At 41.7% G+C, this 21,549-nt stretch overlaps 1 protein-coding gene and 1 non-coding gene across 6 annotated transcripts; both read left to right on the forward strand.

Moving 5' to 3' along the window:
* Positions 1–5,638: 5,638 nt before the first annotated feature.
* On the forward strand, positions 5,639–21,388 carry Csrnp2 (cysteine and serine rich nuclear protein 2). 5 transcript variants are annotated; one of them, XM_071609838.1, is made up of 5 exons: positions 5,639–5,896; positions 6,533–11,325; positions 12,398–12,657; positions 16,054–16,350; positions 17,976–21,388. In XM_071609838.1, the coding sequence occupies exons 2-5, from the start codon at positions 11,175–11,177 to the stop codon at positions 18,897–18,899; spliced, it is 1,632 nt and encodes a 543-aa protein (XP_071465939.1). In that variant the 5' UTR covers positions 5,639–5,896; positions 6,533–11,174; the 3' UTR covers positions 18,900–21,388. The 5 variants fall into 5 exon arrangements, with proteins under 5 accessions (XP_071465939.1, XP_071465941.1, XP_071465942.1 ...); XM_071609840.1 differs by having other exon boundaries at positions 11,091–11,325; XM_071609841.1 differs by lacking the exon at positions 5,639–5,896 and adding an exon at positions 5,905–6,006 and having other exon boundaries at positions 11,091–11,325.
* Trnas-acu (transfer RNA serine (anticodon ACU)) lies at positions 13,497–13,569 on the forward strand. Its single transcript has one exon. It is a non-coding gene; the product is annotated as a tRNA-Ser (tRNA).
* Positions 21,389–21,549: the final 161 nt, after the last annotated feature.

The raw sequence follows: 21,549 nt of genomic DNA on the forward strand, positions 1-21,549 counted from the left end.
TTTTTTAAAATAACTATTCTCTATGGATGCCATTCAGGTTAAATATATTTGAACTTTCATTTTTATGAGTTTTTTTTTTTTTTGCACGTATCTCTAAAATATATTTCTAGAAGCAAAATTTGCTGGATTTTATCTTTTTGTGATAGTAAATTTTAAAGTAAATGGTTTTGTGTTTCCATTATATTGAAGGCATATAAGAAGCAGAATGGTTGTATTTTAGACCCTTCTGAGAAGTGGAATAGCATTCTATTTGACTTACTATTGTCTATACTGTTCCCTTGAAGAATAGTAGGTTCCATGTAGGAAAATCTGTATAAAGACTTGATAATTCAATTGGGAAATAAAAGGGGGGAGGAGTTGTAGCAGGACTCTTAAGGATTATTAGTCACTAAATGAATTGTGCTATTAACTAATAGGATTTTTTGTCCAATATTATGGCCCAATAAGAATGTTTGCCCACATAAATGATTTATTTGAGAAGTCCTTTAAAAGGAAGAGAAATTAAAATGGTCTTATTGGCTGGAAAGTGATTATAATATAACAAATAGAAATAGCTAACGACCCAAAAAGGCAAGGTCTACTTGAGAGGCAAGTGTTCTCATTCCTGGAAGTCAGTCACTTTGAGGTACTGGGTTGCTTGCAAGGGTCACAGCATAATCTCACCACTGAGCTGGAGGTACATGGGAAGTTTGGTAAGTAAGGATGGGAAGTTTGTGGGATAATGGAGCCAGCCATTTTTTATTTATGTGTAATGGAAGACTGCTCTCAAAACCCTTTATATACCAAAATATTCTAAGATAGTCTTTTGTATAGGGTTGCTGCAGAGATTGAACTGTTTTGCAAATCACCATGAAAGGCTGACTGAAACGTCATCATTCAGTCTTGAAAGTAACCTACTTAGAGTATAAATATTTGAAGCCAGGACTGACTTCTCCCTCATTGTAACTTTTTTCTCTGGCCAGGACCAACAATTTTAGATAGTTTGGCACTGAAAGCTAAAGTAGAACCATTTTATTATTTTACTAAATCATTAGTCTGCTTTCTTGGCCATGGATGGTTCTTCTACAGGTATCTGATTTGTTATGGCCCCTACTGGTTTGTCACAAGAACTCCAGTCTTAACAGGAATGGCACAAATGTCCCACATAGCTGAATCATTTATATTCTGTATCAGAGAGGATAGCTCTCTGTGAAAAGAGCATTGTTTTTCACATAAATGCTCTTATTTTCTTAGTTGTGGGGTAAAGCTTTTTCTGCTAGAATATTTATTTTTAGTTTATGATTACATTTTTACTTCATCATACTAATTCTAAGACTTAAACGAGGAATGATCTGGGAAAGATGTCCTATGTGACATGACAGTAATGCTACCAGCAACTGCTTTTATTCTGCGGATTCCTTGCTTCTTTCAATGACCTTGTATTTTACCTTCAACCTTGAACCACTTCCTTAATCTTTCTACATCTTCCCTCTTTATTTTCACATTTCTTTTATGTTGTTCCTTATGAACACAGGCCTATTCTAAAATGCTACCTGAAAAACTGCAAGTAAGACAAGCATTTGCATTCTCAAATTCAAAAATTTAAAAGTTGTATATAATTTTTTTATGACTAATTTCAATTATAAGGAAACTTGCTTTTTAAAATAATACTATCATATTGTAATTATATTATTTTCTACTGTGTATGTGATCTTTTGGGACATGAATAATAACTAGTTTATTAAAATGAGGAACATATACCTCATCTTAAAAAAAAAACTAAGTTTTTTAGTTTTTTTTTTTAAGATGAGGTATATGTTCCTCATTTTAATCACTACAGATTCCTGTTTTATTTTTGAGTTCTGTCTAATTTTCCATTTAAAGGATTAGTTAATATCTTTCCCTAGACATCTTTATAATCTTGCTTCAGATTTTCATTCACTTACTTGAATTTATTAAGCTTACTCTCTAGTGCTAGGGTTCAGTGGTAGAGTACTTGCCTAGTATGCATAAGGCCCTGGATTCAATCCTTAGCACTACAAAAAAAAAAAAAAAAAAAAAAAGAAGAAGAAGAAGAAGAAAGGAGATAATAATTCATACAGTAGGGGTTTAATAATAGGGGTTGTTCAGAGATTCAAATGGAAAATGACTATAAAACAATTTTATTTTGTACTTTATATATCTATTTAGTTGCTCAGTAAACTAAAGATACTCCTGAGTATAAGATTGCCTTCCTATGTAGATATAACTGCAAGATGGATATATAAATACTGCCCAGAACACGAAATCTGACTTTGGGGATTTTATCCACAGCTGCTGTTTTTTATTCATTCATTCATTCATTCATTTATTTGCTGTTCTGGGGATTGAACCCAGCCGTGTTCTACCACTAAGTTACATTCCCAGCTCTTTTTATTTTTTATCTTGAGACAGGGTTAGTTGCTTATTTGCTCAGGCTGGCCTTGAACTTGCAATCCTCCCGCCTCAGCCTCCTGAGTAGCTGTTAATTATAGGCAAGCACTACCTTGCCAGGGTTTTGTGGCTTCTGTTTGCAGTGCTTGTTTTTGGTCTTATGTCTTTTGATTTTTTTTTAACCCCTAAAACTAGCTATTAGTAATTTGTGTGCATTCCCAGCTGTCCATACATAAGCTCCAGCATGGTCTGGCAAAGCAGTAATATTTAGAATGGCACATCCAGTGTTATTCTTAACATAATAATATTAGCATTTTTCTCACTTTTCTTTGTAATTCTATTTCAAAGACATAGAAATTCTTTTCCTATTCTTATGCACTTGAGCTTCCTTAGCAGCTGCCATCAGACCTTTGCCTTCCAAAGGCCCTGCTTACTGGAGCAGAATTGCAGTTATTATGGGTTAACTGGCACAACTGTAGTAATTTAACCTAGTGATTGTATCATAAGGGCTAAATAGAGTGAATAAGTGACTTCATGATGCGTAGTTGTAATATTTGCTAGAAGTCCAGATGATCTTTTAACCGATCTAGAGCTTCTTGCAAAATTGAATTCTGCTGTTTTTTCAAAGAATGTGCTACTCATGATTTGACATCTTCTAGTTTTTTGTTTTGTTTTGTTTTTCTTTCTTTCTTTTAGGTGGACACAATATCTTTATTTTTATGTGGTGCTGAGGATCAAACCCAGTTCCTCACACATGCCAGGCAAGTGCTCTACCACTGAGCACAACCCCAGCCCCTCTTTCTTTTTGCACTAGGGATTGAACCCAGGGGCACTTAACCACTGAGCCAGATCCCCAGCCCTTTTTATTTTTAACTTGAGATGGGGTCTCGATGAATTGCTTAGGACCTAAGTTGCTGAGGCTGGCTTAGAACTTGCAATCCTGTCTCAGCCTCCTGAGCCACTAACATAACAGGCTTGCACCACCATGCCTGGCCTCTTGTTTTTATAGTACTGGGATTGAACCTAGGGCCTTCTGCATACTAAGCAAGAGTACTACCATTGAGCTACCTTTTTAAAAAATTTTGTTTTGAGACGGGATCTCACTAAATTGGCCAGGCTGGCTTTGAACTTGTGATCCACCTGCCTCAGCCTCCTCAGTAATGGTATTACAGGCATTTTCCACTGCACCCAGCCTTTGCTACTTTCTAGTTTGATGGCATTAATCAATAAACCTGGACATTGAGGTTGACAAATTTCTATGACTGTTGGAACTCTGAATGTGTAGGCCTATGAGATACCTTTTTAGCCTGCTCAACATCCCCTTTAGGCTGTTTTTTTTTTTTTTTTGTTAGCCCACTGATTCACATAATGATCTGGGGCCTTTTCTTTTTTGTCTTTGCCCAGAAAGATTAGATAACTTATCATTTTAAATAATATTTACATAGCACTGAGTGTGTTGTAAACATTTAGTAATATAGTAACTGTTCAACCTTCATAAAATCCTGTGAGATATATACTGTTATCCCCATTTTTCAGATGAAGAAGCTAAGGCACAGAAGTTATGTAATTTGCCCAGGGTCACACCACAGGTGAGTGGAGGAATAGGAGCAGTCTGGCTCCATGCTCTTGATCACATGTCATTCATTCTAAATTCCAACAGGTAGATGATTAGTGCCTGGTACCCCCCAAATTGACTTTTTTTTTTTTAGTGATAACCTGTTGTTTTTTCATTTTGCATTATGGTGTCCTAGCTGCTTAAAGTTTCTGACGTTCCCTAAGGGAGAACTCTGGAAAATAGTTGGCAATTTTCTAAGCCATTCATCCTCTCAATTCTAAAGGTGAGATGGCTTGATAGCCAGTAGATTTGGCTTCCTAATTCTTGGTTGCAGTGAAAAATACACTAGCATTTGGAACTAGCCTAACTTGAGTTAAAATCCTGCTATTCACCAGCACAGTGACCCATACCTGTAATCCCAGAGACTCAGGAGGATTACACTTAAAGGCCAGCCCTGGCAATTTAGGGAGACCCTACCTCAAAATTAAAATAATTTAAAAAGGACTGGGTAGAGTGCCCCTGGGTTAAATCCTAGTAAACCGCCCCCCCCCCCCAAAAAAAAGTCCCTCCAATAAATATCTACTGTGCTTCCAAATGTCAAATACCAGGTTTTGTATTAAGAATACAGTGAACAAAACAATTTCTTTGACTGGTGGAATTCAGTCAAGTGAAAGAAGACTGAAAAACAATAAATATGTCAGATGGTAATGCTAGGAGAAATGTAAGGCAAAAGGATAGAGACTAAGGAGAAGCACTTCTAGGAATATGGCTAAGGAAACTCTGATATGAGGACATTTGAACAGATACTAAGTGAAGGAGTAAGCTTATGGTCAGCTGGTGGAAAAGGTTCTAGACAAAAGGTCCTGAGATAAGAAAAGCATAATTGCCCAAGGATACCAGTGGACTGTTATTGTATTGAAGCAAAGTATGGGACAGTGACTGTAGAAGGAAACTGGATGACAAATTGGGGGTGGAGCACAACAGTATGATGGATTAAGGATGGAGCACTACAGGATGTGTCTAGATCCAGCAAAGTCTTACAAGTCAAGGGAGAAACGAGATTTGGCGCGGGGGGGGGGGGGGGGGGGGTTGGGGGGGGAAGCTCTGTGTCCTTGGCAAGTCTCAAGTTACTTTGGATTTCTTAGTCTTTGTTTTCCCCATCCTAAAGATGGGCTGCAAAGTTGTGAATATCAAAGACAATGGTAAATTTTTTTTTGAAAGAAAACACCTAAATCAGCCCATCATATATGTAGATAACTCAAAATAATGCTTGTATTTTCTTCTAACTTGGGCGGGTTGCAGCAAGTCATATTGCTGAAGACTAAGACCCATGAGTGAGGAGGATTATGTTCCTTAGGCATGGAGTGTGGTACTGGATAAAGAAAAAAGGGAGAATTCGTTTAGTCACTGAAGATGTATAGCTGAGGGGCTCCTGCCTTCCGTTTCAAAAGACTGCAGCGGCACCAAACCCGCCTTCCCAGGGTCAGCTGCGGACGTCGTCTCTGTAGCCTGTTCGCCGGCCGGCTTCTGGTTTGCGGCACTCGCCGCCTCCAACTCCCAGCATGCAGTTGGGCATGGGGCCGGTACGTAGACTCCATTTCCCAGCCTGCCTCGGGGCTCGGCTAGGACGTGCCGGCGCCTATAAGAGCCGGAGCGCTGCGGCCGGAGCCTATTGTTAGCCGGAGCCGGGGCGGTTCTGTGCTTGTGCTGCCAGGGGCGCCTGAGTTGCCGGAGCCGCCCGCCCCCCGCCGCCTGCCTGCCGGCCGGCCGGCCGGCCAGCCTGCCCACCCGCCCTCCCTCCCCGCCCTGCCGCCCTGGGAGCTCCCCGACCGTCGCCGCGGGGCCCGGGACTCGCTCACTCCTCCCTCCTTCCCACCCGGGCTAGGGCGGCGGCGGCGGCAGCGGGGGCGGCAGAGACCATCACGGGAGGAGGCAGCTGCGGCGGGGCTGGTAATGGGCCTGGGGGTGCGGGGCGGAGGGTGCCGCCTCGTCCTTTTTCGGGATCGGCCCTCGGGCGGCTGTGGAGGAGTGGTCAAACCCAGAGCCGTGCGGATGGAGGGGTCAGAAATGAGGGAAGCTCGGACGGGAGCGGTCGGAGGGCGGGGAGCTGGGGCGCCGCTGGGAAGGAACGGAGTCGGGGAGAGGCGTGGGAGCGAGGGGCACCGAGGATGCGGGCCCGGACTACGGGGGTAGCTCGAGGGAGACGGATGGGCGCCTTGGAAGCCGGCAGGATTGCGGATGAGGTTGAGTTCGGAAAGGAGTGGAGAATGATGTAGGATGGAGGGAAGGGGGGGGGCGGGTAGAGGAAAATGTGGGAGGAGTGGTTGGGAATTTGTGAGTAGCAGTCAGGAAGGGATGAGGAAGGCTGAGTACGGGCTGCAAATGATTGGAATGAGCGGGAAGGTTAGCAGGAATCAGAAATGGGTCGAGAGCTGAAAGATTCCTCAGGGGTGCTTATTAAAGGGAACTGGTGACTTGACATGACCCTTAAGCCTTGGTTTCTGATATCCCCCATTTTTCTGGCGTTGTGTATGAAAATGAAAGCATCACTTACCCTGGTTGCTAGCTTGATCTTTTTTTTTACAGGCCCAAACACGCAGCCGACTGCCATCCATCCCTTTTAGCCTTGATTCAGCCTTTTAAAGGGGTTTAGAGTGGCAATGTGACACACAAACCATTCTTCATTATGAAAGGTTAGAAGTTATCCCCAAGAGACAACACTGTACCCTTGTCCTGCAATTTTCAGTTCATGGTAAATCCGTAGTTAATTCAGATTTTCCTTTTCTTTACTGGCTTTCCATCTTGCAAATCTCCAAAGCCAGGATGTTGGTGTGTGCCAGAGTTATAAATGACGGGATATCCTTGAGAGCTAATGCAGCATCATGTTCCAGTTCTACTACAAAGATCTTGTGTCCTCCCTGTGATGGTAGTTCAGACATGGAAAGTTCAGTTCTAACCTTGTGTTAGTGATGGGTAAAAACCCGAGTAGGTATGGGAAGGGAGCTTTTTCTAAACACCTTGTTTAAACAGGAGGTTTTTACTTGAGTGCTTTTTTAAATTTGTGAACCTGGTGATCACAAGGACACATGGATTTATGAAATTCATAGTATTCGAGAATCAATCACAGTGTCTCATAAAAGGGGGAGCATGGCAGACTATCTCAGTCAAGTTTATCCTGACACTTTAGCAGTAAGCCTTACTTCCTTTAACTCAGTTATGGGTAGCCCATAAGATCTTACTACAGATTTTGGTCTCTTGACCTTTAGCAGAAGATTGGGTTCCAGTTGAGTGGGGAGACTTTCTTCTGAGAGATATACCCTGTTTTATTATTTTGGATTCATTTAAGAAAGAGGCTGATATTACCTAAACTTTGCATATATATTCTACCACAGAACTTTTTACTGGGCTGACCCTCTTGCTAGTTTCACATATGCAGGGACTTTGGGTTTGTTTTGGTGCTTATAGGACACCTTATGGGCCTGAAAAAACTTAGATCTTAGTACTGAAATACATCTTCTGGTTTTATTTGGTGCCAGTCTATAAAGTCTTTTACATACTGTAGATCTGAACAGTTTTATATACCTTTTGGAAATGTTCATCTACCAACACTTGAGAAAAGACCATAAGGCATATAGCCAGAAAGTGTCAGCTGACCTTCATTTCACCGGCATTTAAAAGCTTTTATAGAGGGAAACATTATTTGTCCAAAAGTATTTGTTATTTGAGTTGGTCATTTTGACAGTTAACTGTCAGTTATGACTGCATTTCCAGTCTCACCTTGATTATTTCCATATAGGTTTAAGTGCTCGGAGTGTAACTTATAAGATTATCTCTTGAACACAAGCATTGATCCTCTACCAGTGGATATTTAAGAGAAGTGGGAATGACTCATTTTTAGTTCTGGTATGAAAGATTAGTTTCGTGAACAGGCAAGTATAGAACCTGTTCTAGTTGTTTCCCTTGCAAAGAAAGATCTCTTCAGGTCCCAGTGAACATGGTTGGGAAGTTTGTTCTTGGTGCTCATGAGCATCTTTATCTGTCAAGTTCACATCAGAGAGTTGAGCAAGGAGAGTTGTGTTGAAATGTAAACTTTTATTATTAGGCCATGATAGTTGGAATTTTAAAAATTTAAATAATGAAGTTAATGACAGAAAAAGTGATGCTCATAAATCTTGGGAAAGGTGAATAGAAGTAGAACAGTGCAGTCTCCTTAAGGATTTTCTGGTGTTCCATCCAAGTTGATGCAATTTTATTTGTTTTGTTGCTTGTTTTCATTTTATTGTTTTTTCTGGTGCTGGGGATTGAACATAGGGCCTCAAGCAAGCGTTCTACCACTGAACTGCATTCCCAGATCTTATTAATGGGATAGTTAGATCATGGCTCATTATTTATACATATAGATTCTGGTTATTCTCAGATAACTCAAGGATTCTCTTGATTTCACATACACACATACACCTCTTTCCCCCCTCCTCTCTTTCTCTTTTCTCCTTTTCTTTCTTACCTACCTCCATCATTACCCAGAAACCACTATTCCAGAAGAAGTGTGGAAGACATAGAAAAAAAGGAGGAAGGGACTAGATAAAGCAGCCAGCAATCCTTGCTGCACTTGAGTGTACAAAAGGCAACCCTAAGGGAAATTATACTCTAGAGGGCAACTGAGTTAAGACAGTGGAGAATTTTAGTAACAAAGATGATTTTGGACCAGACCCAAGCTAGTGTGGGATTTAAAGAGAAATATTCAAAGGACACTCAAACTACTTGAAGCAAAGGTACACCTGAGGAAAAAACGGGAGTGCACATTTGCTTCTAATCATAAATCCTGAGTGTTTCCAGGCCAAGGAAAATGCCATTTTTCTCTAGTACTAGCATTAACTGGAGCTAGTTAAAACTGAAAGTGGACTTGAGCCCTTTCTGAGAAAGCAGATTTTTCAGCTCAGTCTGATATCTCATGTGGGCAATAAGGTATTTATTAAGTAGGAAAAATTAAGTTCAGTAGTCAGCATTATTATTATTTATTTGTTTACATTCACATAAGTATTCAATTATAAAGGTGTCCCCCTCATGCCCTTGTGACCAATAATACAGTGGAATGAGAAATTTGTTAGTTGTTAGGTATCTTTACATCCAGAGAAAATCTTCTCTCTTTTTTTTTTTTTTGAACCTGGAATTGAATTCAGGGGCACTTAACCACTGAGCCACATCCCCAACCCCTTTGATTTTTTATTTAGAGACAGAGTCTCACTGAGTTGCTTAGGTCCTCGCTAAGTTCCTGAGGCTGGCTTTGAACTCACAATCCTCCTACCTCAGGCTCCAGAGGTTCACAATCCTCCTACCTCAGGCGTGTGCCACCGCACCTGGCCTAGCAAAAATCTTAACCCCTAAAGTGTTCTCCATTCTCATCATGTCCTAAGAATGTAGCCCTCTGATTAGTAACCTAAAGAACAGAAGATACTTTGGGCTCACTTTTAATTACAATTCTTATGAAGTACTTAATTATTTTTTTCCTTCCTGCCCAAATTTATTTGAAAATGTGTTTGTCTGAGACCTATGACAGCTGAGGGTTTTTAGGTACATCTTATAACTTGAATTAGAGACTTTTGATATGATCTGAATAGATTAGGAAATATCTTCTTTAAAGTACTTATTAGGTCTGGTTGATTTTCTAGAGCTGATCCAAATTACTTCCAAGAGACACAGGCCAGAAAAATAGCTCTGTACAGGCACCTTTTTCCTCCATGGTATATATCCTGGGTAGCTACTCTGCAGTAATACAGCTTTGTCGTTCTGGGCAGTGTTGTTATTCCTGCTGCATAATTAGCAACTAGTGAGATCATAGTCTGGGGAGATTCTGGCATTACAGAGGCAAAGCAAGAGAGGCTTCTCATCACACATGGCTTTGGCTCTGACAGCATTTCTCCTGAACAAATTCATGTCCTTCTGGAACTTAAGTCCAAAGACAGATAAGGAGAAAGATTTGTACCTGGGAAGTGAACTTTAGGACTCCTTGGTTGTGTGACAGCTTATTGAAAACACTGCCTGCCATATTGATGTAACCAGAATCAAAATTGTCACTTCTTTTGCTATTTGTTTTCCCCTTGCTGATTTCTTTTCAGAGGTCAAAGATTGTAAAGCTACATTCTCCTTGCACAGAGGATGATGATAGACCAGTATGAGATTATGAAAGATTCTGGTTGTTTTTGCTTTTATTTTGTGTTGTGGTGATAGGGATTGAACTCAGAGCTTTGTGTATGTAGGCAAGCTGTCTACCACTTACCTACATCTGCAGCCCCAGATTCTGGGTTTTGAAGCCAGTACAGATTGTAATCTTGGGACCTTTAGTACTAAATTTGACCTTTTTAAAAGTTGGTGAGACAGTTTATACTTGTGAAGATCTGGGTCAAGGGTATTCATGACTGCCAGTACCTTCAAAATTGAGAGCCTGGAGCAGTATTTCCAAAGGTGTGTTCTGAGGATTATCTGTTCCCTAACATATTTTGGAAACAGTGGGTTCCATAATCAGGTTTGTGAAACACTGCATTCTGTTTACTCCCGGCCTTTGCCGTGTATATTAATATATTAAAAGCCTCTAAGAGGTTCTGCCATAAGCAGTTTTCTAAACAATTTTGACACAGTAGTGCTATTTCCATGTAAAAGCTATTAATATCCATGGAATTAATATATTTAAGATACACACTTTGAGAAGTGCCAGGCTGTTATGTTATTACTAGGAAAAATAATTGGGTCTAGTCTTGGTTTAGGCAAAGCTTAATTCCACCTCTGATCTCCAGTCCCTCCCACTGGTTCCTTGGAGAACCGCTCCTATGTGATCAGAAGAACATTGACTGTTATCTTGGGCTAATGAAGCCTAAGCCCAGCTGGATTGGAATCAGAGGCATTCCCTCCATTGGGAAGGGTGCTGCTGCAACTCTTCTCACTATTCTAAGAGTGACTGATCCTGGAGGAGCTGATAGAAAATAAAAGTAGGCGCATACTGGCCAGAATCAGTTGAGAAATGACCTAATCTTGAGAACCAGACGTTAGTGCTAAGTCAGGTACTTTCTTTCTTCAGTTAGAGAGCTGTGTATGTAGACTTAGGAGGGGTCTGTCTTAGGAATGCTGATTCCTCTTTTCCCCTGGGCAGAATCCTAATGCAGCGGGTTAGCTGGTGGTGAGCAGAAGCTTGGGGCCAACCTGGTAGGCTCCCCAAGGAAACCCTTTGAAACCAATGGATGCATTCACGGGCTCGAGTCTCAAAAGGAAGTTTGATGATGTGGATGTGGGCTCATCAGTTTCCAACTCAGATGATGAGATCTCCAGCAGTGACAGTGCTGACAGCTGTGACAGCCTCAATCCTCCTACAACTGCCAGCTTCACACGTGAGTAAGCCACTCCCTTCCTGCCTGCGCCCAAATTCCCCAAGCATAGAGCCTACTGCAGCTCTCCAGATAGCATCTGTCCAGTTTCAGGATTTGCCCTTATCACAGTTTTTCCTTGCTTTGCAGAGGACCTTGTCGCTCCGTTAGTGTAGACTGAAATCTGATTTATTCTTACTGATTTTATTTGTGTTGTGGTTTGTGGGTCCCCAGAGTGGCCTGAATTAGATCGAAGAAGTAGTTCAGGACTCTATCCTTCCCCAAGCAGAATCCCCCCAGAGGTTCAAGAAATTAAGAGCTGTACCAGGACATAATACATGCTTGCTGCCTAGACAACTGGGACCCCTCCAGAGTTCTTAATTCTTATGGCTCAATTAGTTCTTGGAAAGAACTTCTGATCATCTAAATCAAGGGCCACATCTAGCCCATTGCCTGATTTTGTAAATAAAGTTTTATTGGAACACACTTATATCTGTGATTGCTTTCATGCTATGACAATAAGAGTTGAATAGTTGCAACAGATACCATGGCTTTAGAGCCTAAAATATCTATCTGGCCTTTTAGGGGAAAAGTCTTGCCCTCCCCCCTGCTATAGGTAAATTCTGTCCAAAAGAATTTTCTATTATGATAGAAATATTTTATATTTGCATTGTCCCGTGGTAGCCATTAGCCACATAAGACTCATGAGCACTTGAAATGTGATTAGTGTAACTGAGGCTGTGACTTTAAATTTTTTAAATTTTAACTAACTTGAATTGCCACATGTGGTCAGTTAAGTTATAGATTATTATATCTTAAAAAGATCACCTAGCAGTCCTCTACCCAGCTGCTGTCTAAAAATAGATTTTGTGGTAATCTGATTAGGTGATGTCAGTCTAGAGGCAGTAGTATGAACCAGTGAGGTTCAAGGTCCTTTCTAACTATGCATTTATGATTTGAAAATTTTAGAAAGTTCTGTAGATGCAAGGAGCGCATTTAGAGGAGGGAAGTTAAGAGCCTAGATGAATGAGAAAGAGCAAGGTCCCAAAACAGGCCATCTCTGGGTTAATAATCTCTTTCTGTGCTCTCTTCTCAGCCACATCCATCCTGAAGCGGCAGAAGCAGCTACGGAGGAAAAATGTCCGCTTTGACCAGGTGACGGTATACTACTTTGCCAGACGCCAGGGTTTCACCAGTGTGCCCAGCCAGGGTGGTAGCTCTCTGGGCATGGCCCAGCGCCACAACTCTGTACGCAGCTATACACTCTGTGAGTTTGCACAAGAGCAGGAGGTGAACCATCGAGAGATTCTTCGTGAGCATCTGAAGGAAGAGAAACTCCATGCCAAGAAAATGAAGGTGCCTAAGGGGTCCGGGGTCTGGTACTTCCCATATGCCAAGAAAATGTGGGAACTGATCTAGGTCTGTTGATTTTAGGGTTATTGTCAAGTTTCTCTCTTTATGGGCCTGAATAGGGACATGAAGTTCCATTGATTTTTTTAAATTTGATGGTTGTCCTTGTCATATAGAGATTCCAGAGCTTTCTAAAAAGAAGTCTCAATTTTTGCATTCAGATCTTTCTGAGAGGCTGGGGTTGTGGCTCAGTGGCAGAGCACTTGCCTAGCATGTGTGAGGCACTGGGTTTGATCCTCAGCGCCACATTTAAATAAATAAAAAATAAAAGTACATCAACAACTAAAAAATATTTAAAAAAAAAAAATCTTTCTGAGCCTCCCTTCTTTTTTGTCTCTGGAGGTATCTTCCAGAGATAGCAAAAACCCTTCTCTGGAATTCCCTTTCCTCACCCCCAACCACCCAATAATTTTTTTTTTTTTTAAATTTAAAATGTGCATACCTGAATGCTTTCAGGTCTGTCACCCCCTAGAACTCAAAGAGAACACAATGTTCAATTTCTTACCAAATGATTTTTCCCTTGCCCAGATATGTGGGACAGATTTGGGGTCTTTTCATATTCTCTGCTCTTTCTATGACCTCATTACATTATCACATAGGTACTTAAGAGTCATATAATATTGTATCTTATCATCTGATATGCACCAGCTCTTTAGGTTAGGTGGAGAAAGGGGCTGGGAAAAGACCCATCTCAGATGGCTCTTTATAGCCCCCCATTTGCTATCTTAGTACTGTTTTGGCACTCTATGGCTGTAGTTTTCACAGGTCTCAAAAATTTCCATGGCTGTATGTGTGGCTTAGGGGTAGAGCACTTGCCTACTATGCACAAGGCCCTGGGTTCAATCCCCAGCACCACAAAAGAAAATAAATTTCCCCTAGGTTTCTTTTGGGCCTAAAGCATAGTGACCCATGTTAAAATAGGTGGTTGCATTTTTCCAAGGTTGTAGATTCACTAGAATGTGGAAGAATTGGAAACTAGTGGCAGAGGATATAGGCTGACCAGATCTTATTCCTATCTCTCCTTGAAAGCTTTATGTCTGCCTCCCTCAGCCTACTCCTAAAAGCCTTACACCTGTTTTTCTAACTAGAATGACACCCAGGCGTCCCTTTCTTCTGTCTGAGGAATTCCATCACTGGCCCTATCATCTTCCTGCTACTATAGCAACAGCTGGGCAAGTAAACACTCTTCTCGTTAATTGCAGTGAAGGCGCTCTTCCTTTGCCCTAGAAGAAAACGCCTTTCTTCTAAATCTGGTAGTGGAATAATCTATCAAAGCAAGACACCATCCAATCCAGTTCTGTGCCCCATCCCCCAATAGGAATTCCAAGGACAAAGCCAGGTAAATCCAGGACTGAGATACTAGATTCCTCCTTATTAGCAGGATATTCATTTAGTGAGCACCAGCAGAAGTGGCATCTAATATGTCTTTAAATGTCAAAAGAAAAATCCTTGCTTGACCTTTCTCAGGTCTAGTTTACTTTTTTTCCTGTCTTTAGCATCCTATAAGGGATGCAGTTGGTCTCAAAAATATATTTGCCATCTAATATTTGTTTTCCTTTTCAGCTGTTTTTCTTGTCACTCTTTGGAGCTCTGCAGCTTTAGTTACTTATAATTTTTCTAATATTTTAGTTTGTATTTTGTTATGTCCATATGGAATTCATTATCATGAATGGTATGATCGGGAGTATAGCCCTTCTTTCCTAAAGGATATCCAGGTGTCCCAATATCGCTTAATAACTAGAAGACTCTTCACTGATTTGAAATGCCACTTCTGTCGGAATAAACTCTCCTATCTACATTCTACATGGGTTTCTTTCTCTGCATCTCTAATCTCTTTCCTTTGAGAGGATAGTAGAAGGGAAGCCCACACGGGTGACCCAGAAAAAAGCAATCCTAATGTCTATAAAAGGGCACCTTGTAGTTGCCTACCTGGTTCAGAAATAAGGCTGGGAACTCCAAGATCCTGCACTTTACTTTCCTCATTCCTGACAACTTCCCCTTTCCCCCAAACAAGCAAACAAACTGAGTGTGTAGCTTACTGCTCAGGTTTGTTGCATCACATCTCTCCCAGGAGCTGATACTTTCCCAGCACTCTCTCTGGTTGTCTGATGAAATAAACCAAAGACTCCAGTCACTCAGCTTTCATTCTGCCAGCAGCTTCCAGAGCCCCAGGGACTGTAGGGCCTCATTTGGATTCTCTAGTGAGTTTGCAGAACTCATTCAGCCACAGATTGTCTTCAATCTGTCCTTCCACAGATTCCATTTCCTGGCTTCTATCCTCTTAGCCCAGAAAACTCAGATTTCTGCCCTTAGATAGCACACTTGGTTTTATTTATACCACCCTACCTGACATGGAATTCTTCTTTGAAGTCAAATAAAAAAGGATTAGAAAGGAAAAAGAATACATTTCTTTTACACCCTGGGCTAGGAGGGCTTTCTTTGATGGCTGTTGATAATTTGCTCATTTTCCACCAATAAAATGAAGCTTTTCTGAGCGTGCACAAATAATGGTTCATGCTGTGAGGATTCAGGTTCATTGGCAAACACCTTTTAGCTGCTATTACACTTTAATACTTTAAGGTACCCTTTTCCTCAGAAGGTGGTCTTAGGTTCTATGAGGTGCACATTGAAGGGTGTTTTACAAGGTTATTCGTTAATCTCAGGAATAACCAGCTATTGATACACCTTTTTCCCCATGTCAAAAGGCAAATGGGCTGAGCTGGAAGTGGTGACACACACCACTAATCCCAGAGACTCAGGAGGCTGAGGCAGGAAGATTGGAAACTCAAGGCTAGCCTCAGCAACTTAGCAATACCCTGTCTCAAAATCAAAAATAAAAAGGACTGGGGATAGAGCTCAGTGGTAACACCTCTGGCTTTAATTCCCCATACCAAAGAAAAAAAAAGCAAGTGAGCTGAATTATGGAAATGAAGGGAATGTTTCTGGGAATAAATTTTCTTCTAGGAGGGAGGATGAGACAGTGGTTTTCTGAGAAGCTTGAACCCAGAAAGATGATGTCCCTTTTGTTGACAGGGTGATATTAGAGCCACAAAAGATTTCCTGCCTTTCTGCTCTGGTTTTATTCTCTTGTCCTTTGCTTTTCAATATAGTGCCTACTAGCCACATGTGGCTATTTAAATTTAAAATTAACTGAAATTAAAAACTTGACTTGTCATTTGCCACTTTTCTAGTGCTCAGAGGCCACCTGTAGAGTGACTGCTGTGTGGAATAACACAGATCTTCCCCCAGTGCAGAAATTCAGGGGAACACTGCTATCCTGATTACTGTGAGGAGGCTTATGTTGCTAATGCTTCAGAGGCTAACCTTTCCTGTCTCTTGCAGCTGACCAAGAATGGGACCGTGGAGTCGGTAGAGGCTGATGGCCTGACACTGGATGATGTTTCAGATGAAGACATTGATGTGGAAAATGTGGAGGTGGATGATTACTTCTTCCTGCAGCCTCTTCCCACCAAAAGGCGACGGGCCCTGCTTAGGGCTTCTGGGGTTCACCGCATTGATGCTGAAGAGAAGCAAGAACTTCGAGCCATCCGCCTATCTCGGGAAGAATGTGGTTGTGACTGTCGACTATATTGTGACCCAGAAGCATGTGCCTGTAGCCAGGCTGGGATTAAATGCCAGGTCAGTCAAAGTTGGCCTGAGATAGTGCATCTATCAAGGTCATGGGGTATGGTGCGGGTACCAGGGAAGATGGGTGGCTGCCCATCCAGGGATGGAAGCCCCTAGCTGTGAACACACTCCAAGTCTACAACCCTCCTCCACCAACAAAGGAAACAAGCATGACAGGATTCTTTCGGTGTGGAGGTATCTATTATCTTTGTGTTTCATACCTCAGAGGTGATAAGAAGCAGCTGTTAGCAAAGGAAAGAACAGAGGTTAGTATGGTTACCATTTAATAACTGTTCCTGACTGATTCCTTGAGATAAAAGGAAGCAGAGAAATGAGATGGGCCTAGAGATGCTATCTGCAAACACTTGTAGAACCTCTACTCCAATTTTGTAAAAACCAAAATGGCTTTGAGATCCTTTAATTCTGGATCAAGCCTAGGCTGGCAGAGCTTAAATCCTTAGTTTTCTCTAAGAAAGTAACATCAGCCGGGCTGGGGTTGTGGCTTAGTGGTAGAGCACTTGCCTAGCACGTGCGAGGGCTGGGTTCGATCCTCAGCACTGCATAAAAATAAATAAAGGTATTGTGTCCAACTACAACTAAAACAAAACAAAAAAAAATTTTAAAAAGTAACATCAGCTAAGTGACAAGGAACAGTTGCAAAGATATATTTCAATAGAAAAATAGCAGAAATAGCCCAGAGAAAAAAATTTGTCTGGAAGTTGTATTCTGAGCATATGGATGCTGAGTGGTTTTGGTTGTGTTTTCCCAACCAACCTTTTCTTTCTGATTTTTAACTAGGTAACAAATAGCTGTAGCAGATCTGGCCAATAAATTGTTTTTCAGACTAAAGTCCCATAATGAATCAGTCTGTTACACACCTGATGACAGACCTGGTATGCAGATTTCTTTAAGTTGATACCATTAGGAAGACATCGAATATTTGTTTACTCATATTTCTAGTTTTATATTTTTGGCAATTTTTGTCTTTGTTTTTTCTTTTTGGATATGAAGGGGAAATTTGGAAATAGGAAGCATGTCTTTTCCAGATAGCCCTGGTCTGTAAGTAAATTATCTTGGTTAATGCTTCAGAACTAAACTGGTCATTCCCCAGGAAAAATGAGTGAAATGATAATAAACAGCTGGCCATTGCTTGAACCTTCATTCTAGCACCTTAGCAAACTAAGGCACCTTTGTTTAGTTTCCCAGAAGGTATTGCTTTGTTTTAGTAAGATCTTCCACTCACTTTCCCATGCTTGTCATTGCAGAAGACCAGGTAAATTCTGGAAGTCCCTAGATACATAAATTTCTACTGAGACCAGTCAGCACTAGGGTATCTCTGCATTCTCTAACCAAAAGGAGCCTTTGATATGATTTTTGTCACTTTTTATTCAGAAGAGGAAACAAAGCCCTAGGGGGAAATACATGAGTCCAGGTCATACCACTAATTAATGACTGAGCTGGAATGCAAGCACAAGTGGTCTTGTAACTGCCATCTAGTGCTGTCAGCTTGTGCTGCATGTTTTAAATTGCTTGCTTCTTGTAGGAAGACCTCAAATCCCAACTGCCTGTGTTTGCCAGCTAATGTCTCCTATCTCCACTGTTAGATTCTTGCGTCACCCTCCTTGTGTCCCCCTCAGGTGGATCGCATGTCCTTTCCGTGTGGCTGCTCCAGGGATGGCTGTGGGAACATGGCTGGGCGCATTGAATTTAATCCAATCCGAGTCCGGACTCATTACCTCCACACCATCATGAAGCTGGAGCTAGAGAGCAAGCGGCAGGTGAGCCGCCCGGCAGCCCCAGAGGAGGAGCCCTCACCCACTGCCAGTTGCAGCCTGACAGGAGCCCAGGGCTCCGAGACACAGGACTTCCAAGAGTTCATCGCGGAGAATGAAACAGCAGTGATGCACCTGCAGAGCGCAGAGGAACTGGAGCGGCTCAAGGCCGAGGAAGACTCTAGCGGTTCCAGCGCCAGCCTGGACTCAAGCATTGAGAGCCTGGGTGTGTGCATCCTGGAGGAGCCCCTGGCCGTTCCTGAAGAGCTGTGCCCAGGCCTCTCAGCCCCCATTCTCATTCAGGCTCAGCTGCCCCCAGGCTCCTCCGTCCTGTGTTTTGCTGAGAACTCAGACCACCCGTCTGCTTCCACGGTGAACAGCCCATCCTACTTGAACAGCGGGCCCCTGGTCTACTACCAGGTGGAGCAGAGGCCAGTCTTGGGAGTGAAAGGAGAGCCTGGTACAGAAGAAGGCACAGCTTCTTTCCCCAAGGAGAAGGATCTGAGTGTCTTTTCTCTCCCTGTTACCTCACTGGTGGCTTGCAGCCCCGCAGACCCAGATGCCCTCTGTAAATCAGAGGTGGGGAAAACACCCACTCTAGAAGCGCTATTGCCCGAAGATTGTAACTCTGAGGAGCCCGAGAATGAAGACTTCCGCTCCTCTTGGTCCCCCTCAAGCCTCCCTTTCCACACGGACACTGAAGAAGGCTGTGGGGTGGAGAAGACCTCCCAGCAGAATGAGGACCGACCCCCTGAAGAGTCTGCCCTAGAACTCCCTCTAGCAGTGTGATATGGGGGTGGAGATACTGCCTCGCACCCATTCTCTATTTATTCCCTTATTTTATCTAATGCCATTTCAAAACAAAACTGTAGAAGCAGCTGCTGCTCCCATGTTATTTTATTGGGGTCTATGGGAAATGGGTGGGAAAGGATTGTTTGTACAAGTATTTTTTAAAAGGGAAACAGTACCAAGGAAACCAGCCCCAGCTTGATGTGGGGATAGGTTAGAGGAAGCTGCACAGTGCTGAACACTGAGCTTTCTGGGCCATTGGAACAAAGCCGTAGGACCTCACAGGAGGAGCTGGGTAATTCAAGCAGCTATTTATGTAGGGACCAGAACACGAGAATCTGTACACAGGGCAAAAAGTCCCTGCTCTCCTGGGCTCCAGGCAGAGTGAAAGCTTATTTCTCAGTGGTTGCTCTGATACCCATTTTGGTATATCCAGTCATACTATTGGAAAGGCCACCTGGTTGGATCTAGTGAGGAGAGGCAGAAAGGTCTCTGTTTCTGTACAAAACCTCCAGGATTTCTAAAAATTTACCATACCTTCCCCGGATCCCCTATTTGATAAATAAGTTAATATTTGACATGTTTGGTGTTCCCTGACCTGCTCCCCATACTGGGGATTCTTGGTCTATAACTTGAATTGTTTCTTTCACATGTTCTTAGATATAGAGTTAAACTTGTCTTTTTTTCCTCCATCCTTTTTCCTTTGAAGAAAAAGTGAGATTGGCTGGGGATGTGGTATAAAGAGCCTGAGGCTTCTGCCATCGTCTTAACATGAGCTCTGTTGTTGGGCAGCTTCCGGCTGGGCTCACCCATCCCCTAGGAAGCCTATATGGAGCATTAACTATATCCAAAGGAGGCTGCAGGAACAACCTGCTGTCTGGAAAGATGACTTTATTTGTGTCATGCTTACTTTTTCACACAGGTTTTTTTCCCCCCTCTTTGGGAGATCTGAGCTTTAAATGTAATGTAAGATGTGGCAATTTAAGGTCACCGACTAGTTTTTGTGTATCCACACTCATGGTCCTTCTTTGATATACAGGGTTACACAGTTCTTATACTACTCCAGTTCAACCCCAAGAATTGCAAATGTTTATTGCTGCTTGATAAGATATAAAATTGGAATCTACCAATTCTTAGATGCCACGTAGAATTTCCAGGTTCCAAAGGATTAAGATCTGATTGTAACCTTTGAAATGTATAAAGTGGGATTCAAATTCAGTTCTTACCTCTGTCAATGGTTCCTGTTCCTTTTATGTTTATGTTTCAATCAAGATCTGCTCCATGAACAACACTGATTTATTTTATGTTTTAAAATGAAAATGGTAGGGAGCAAAACACTATTCTTTAGCATCTTTAACACCATACTTCACATCTGGTATGCTTTATTAACCAGTTTAAAAACACTTCTGGTGGGCAGGGAGAGTGGGGGAGATAATTATTCTTACTTATCTTGCTCATAAAGCCTTTTCTTGGGGGATAGCCAGGCCCTGGTACGTTAAAGCAGCCTTCAGGTATGTGGCAGCAGCATTTCACTTATAAAATCTAAGCCTGAGGGCCTTGTATTTATTTAATACAGATAAATATTTTAACCCATTCCGCCTTTCCTGTTCATTCCTGTTTTTGCTTGGTTTTATGTTTGGAGGGAAGGTCTTAAGTTACATAGGTCCATATCTCTCCCCATCACCCAGCCTCACAAAATAATTGAGTCTTAAGTACCTTCAATCTATATGATCTAGATGCTTTTCCAAACTGAGCTGCACTCCCCCACCTTAGACTGGAACCATGGAACCCAAGACTGAAGCTTACTTGGGATTTTAGTTCTATGGAAAAAAATATTTTCTCAAGTTTGTTAGGAGAGGGAGAGCTCTATAGACTCCCTCCGTAGGAAGCCTCCTGCTTAATTTAGGAAGTGGATTCCAACAGCTCGCTAAGAAATACATTAGCCTTTGGGATCAAATGAATTTAAATTTGTTATTATTAAACTCATTGCCAATCCATAAGGTAAGATACATGATATTTCTACAAAACTCTAGTTTCTTAATCTAAGTCCATCCCTTTATTAACTCTACAATTCTGATTCACGCTGACCCCAAACTTCTGAATGCTAAATATTAACATTTAGCATTAACTGTTGTCAAGCAAAGGGCCTTTTCTACAGTCTAGTCCATCTCACTTCTGGTGCTACCCGAGTTGGACAAAATTATAGCTCATGGTTGCTAGGAGAGCTAGGCCTCTGATCATAGAAGCAGATTGCTTCAATCCCACTTAGTCTTGGCCTTGATTAAAAAAAAAAAATGATTCTTATTAACATAATTCTTATTTTCCAGTTTCCTTTCTCACATACTGTATACAGGTAGTATTTTCAATGTGAATCCAAAGCTCGTCTGGTTCTCTGAAAACAATTTTCCCCCTTTAGGTTCTTTACATTGTGATAATGCTGTATTTAAAGAGAATATTTAAATGTAATATTAAAGAAATATTCAAAAGAATGGTGTGTTATTCTTTATCTTGGCCAGCCACAATTTAGTTACTTGTTAGAAAAAGATGCTTCTCCAGCTTTGTATATGAAACTAATTAGGTCAGTTAGGAATTAAGGTTAACAAAAGAAACACTTTGTGATGGAAATGTAGAATGTTCTCTTCAGCCTATC

This window comes from Marmota flaviventris, chromosome 3, assembly GCF_047511675.1.
Source record: "Marmota flaviventris isolate mMarFla1 chromosome 3, mMarFla1.hap1, whole genome shotgun sequence".
NCBI classification, from domain to species: domain Eukaryota; kingdom Metazoa; phylum Chordata; class Mammalia; order Rodentia; family Sciuridae; genus Marmota; species Marmota flaviventris.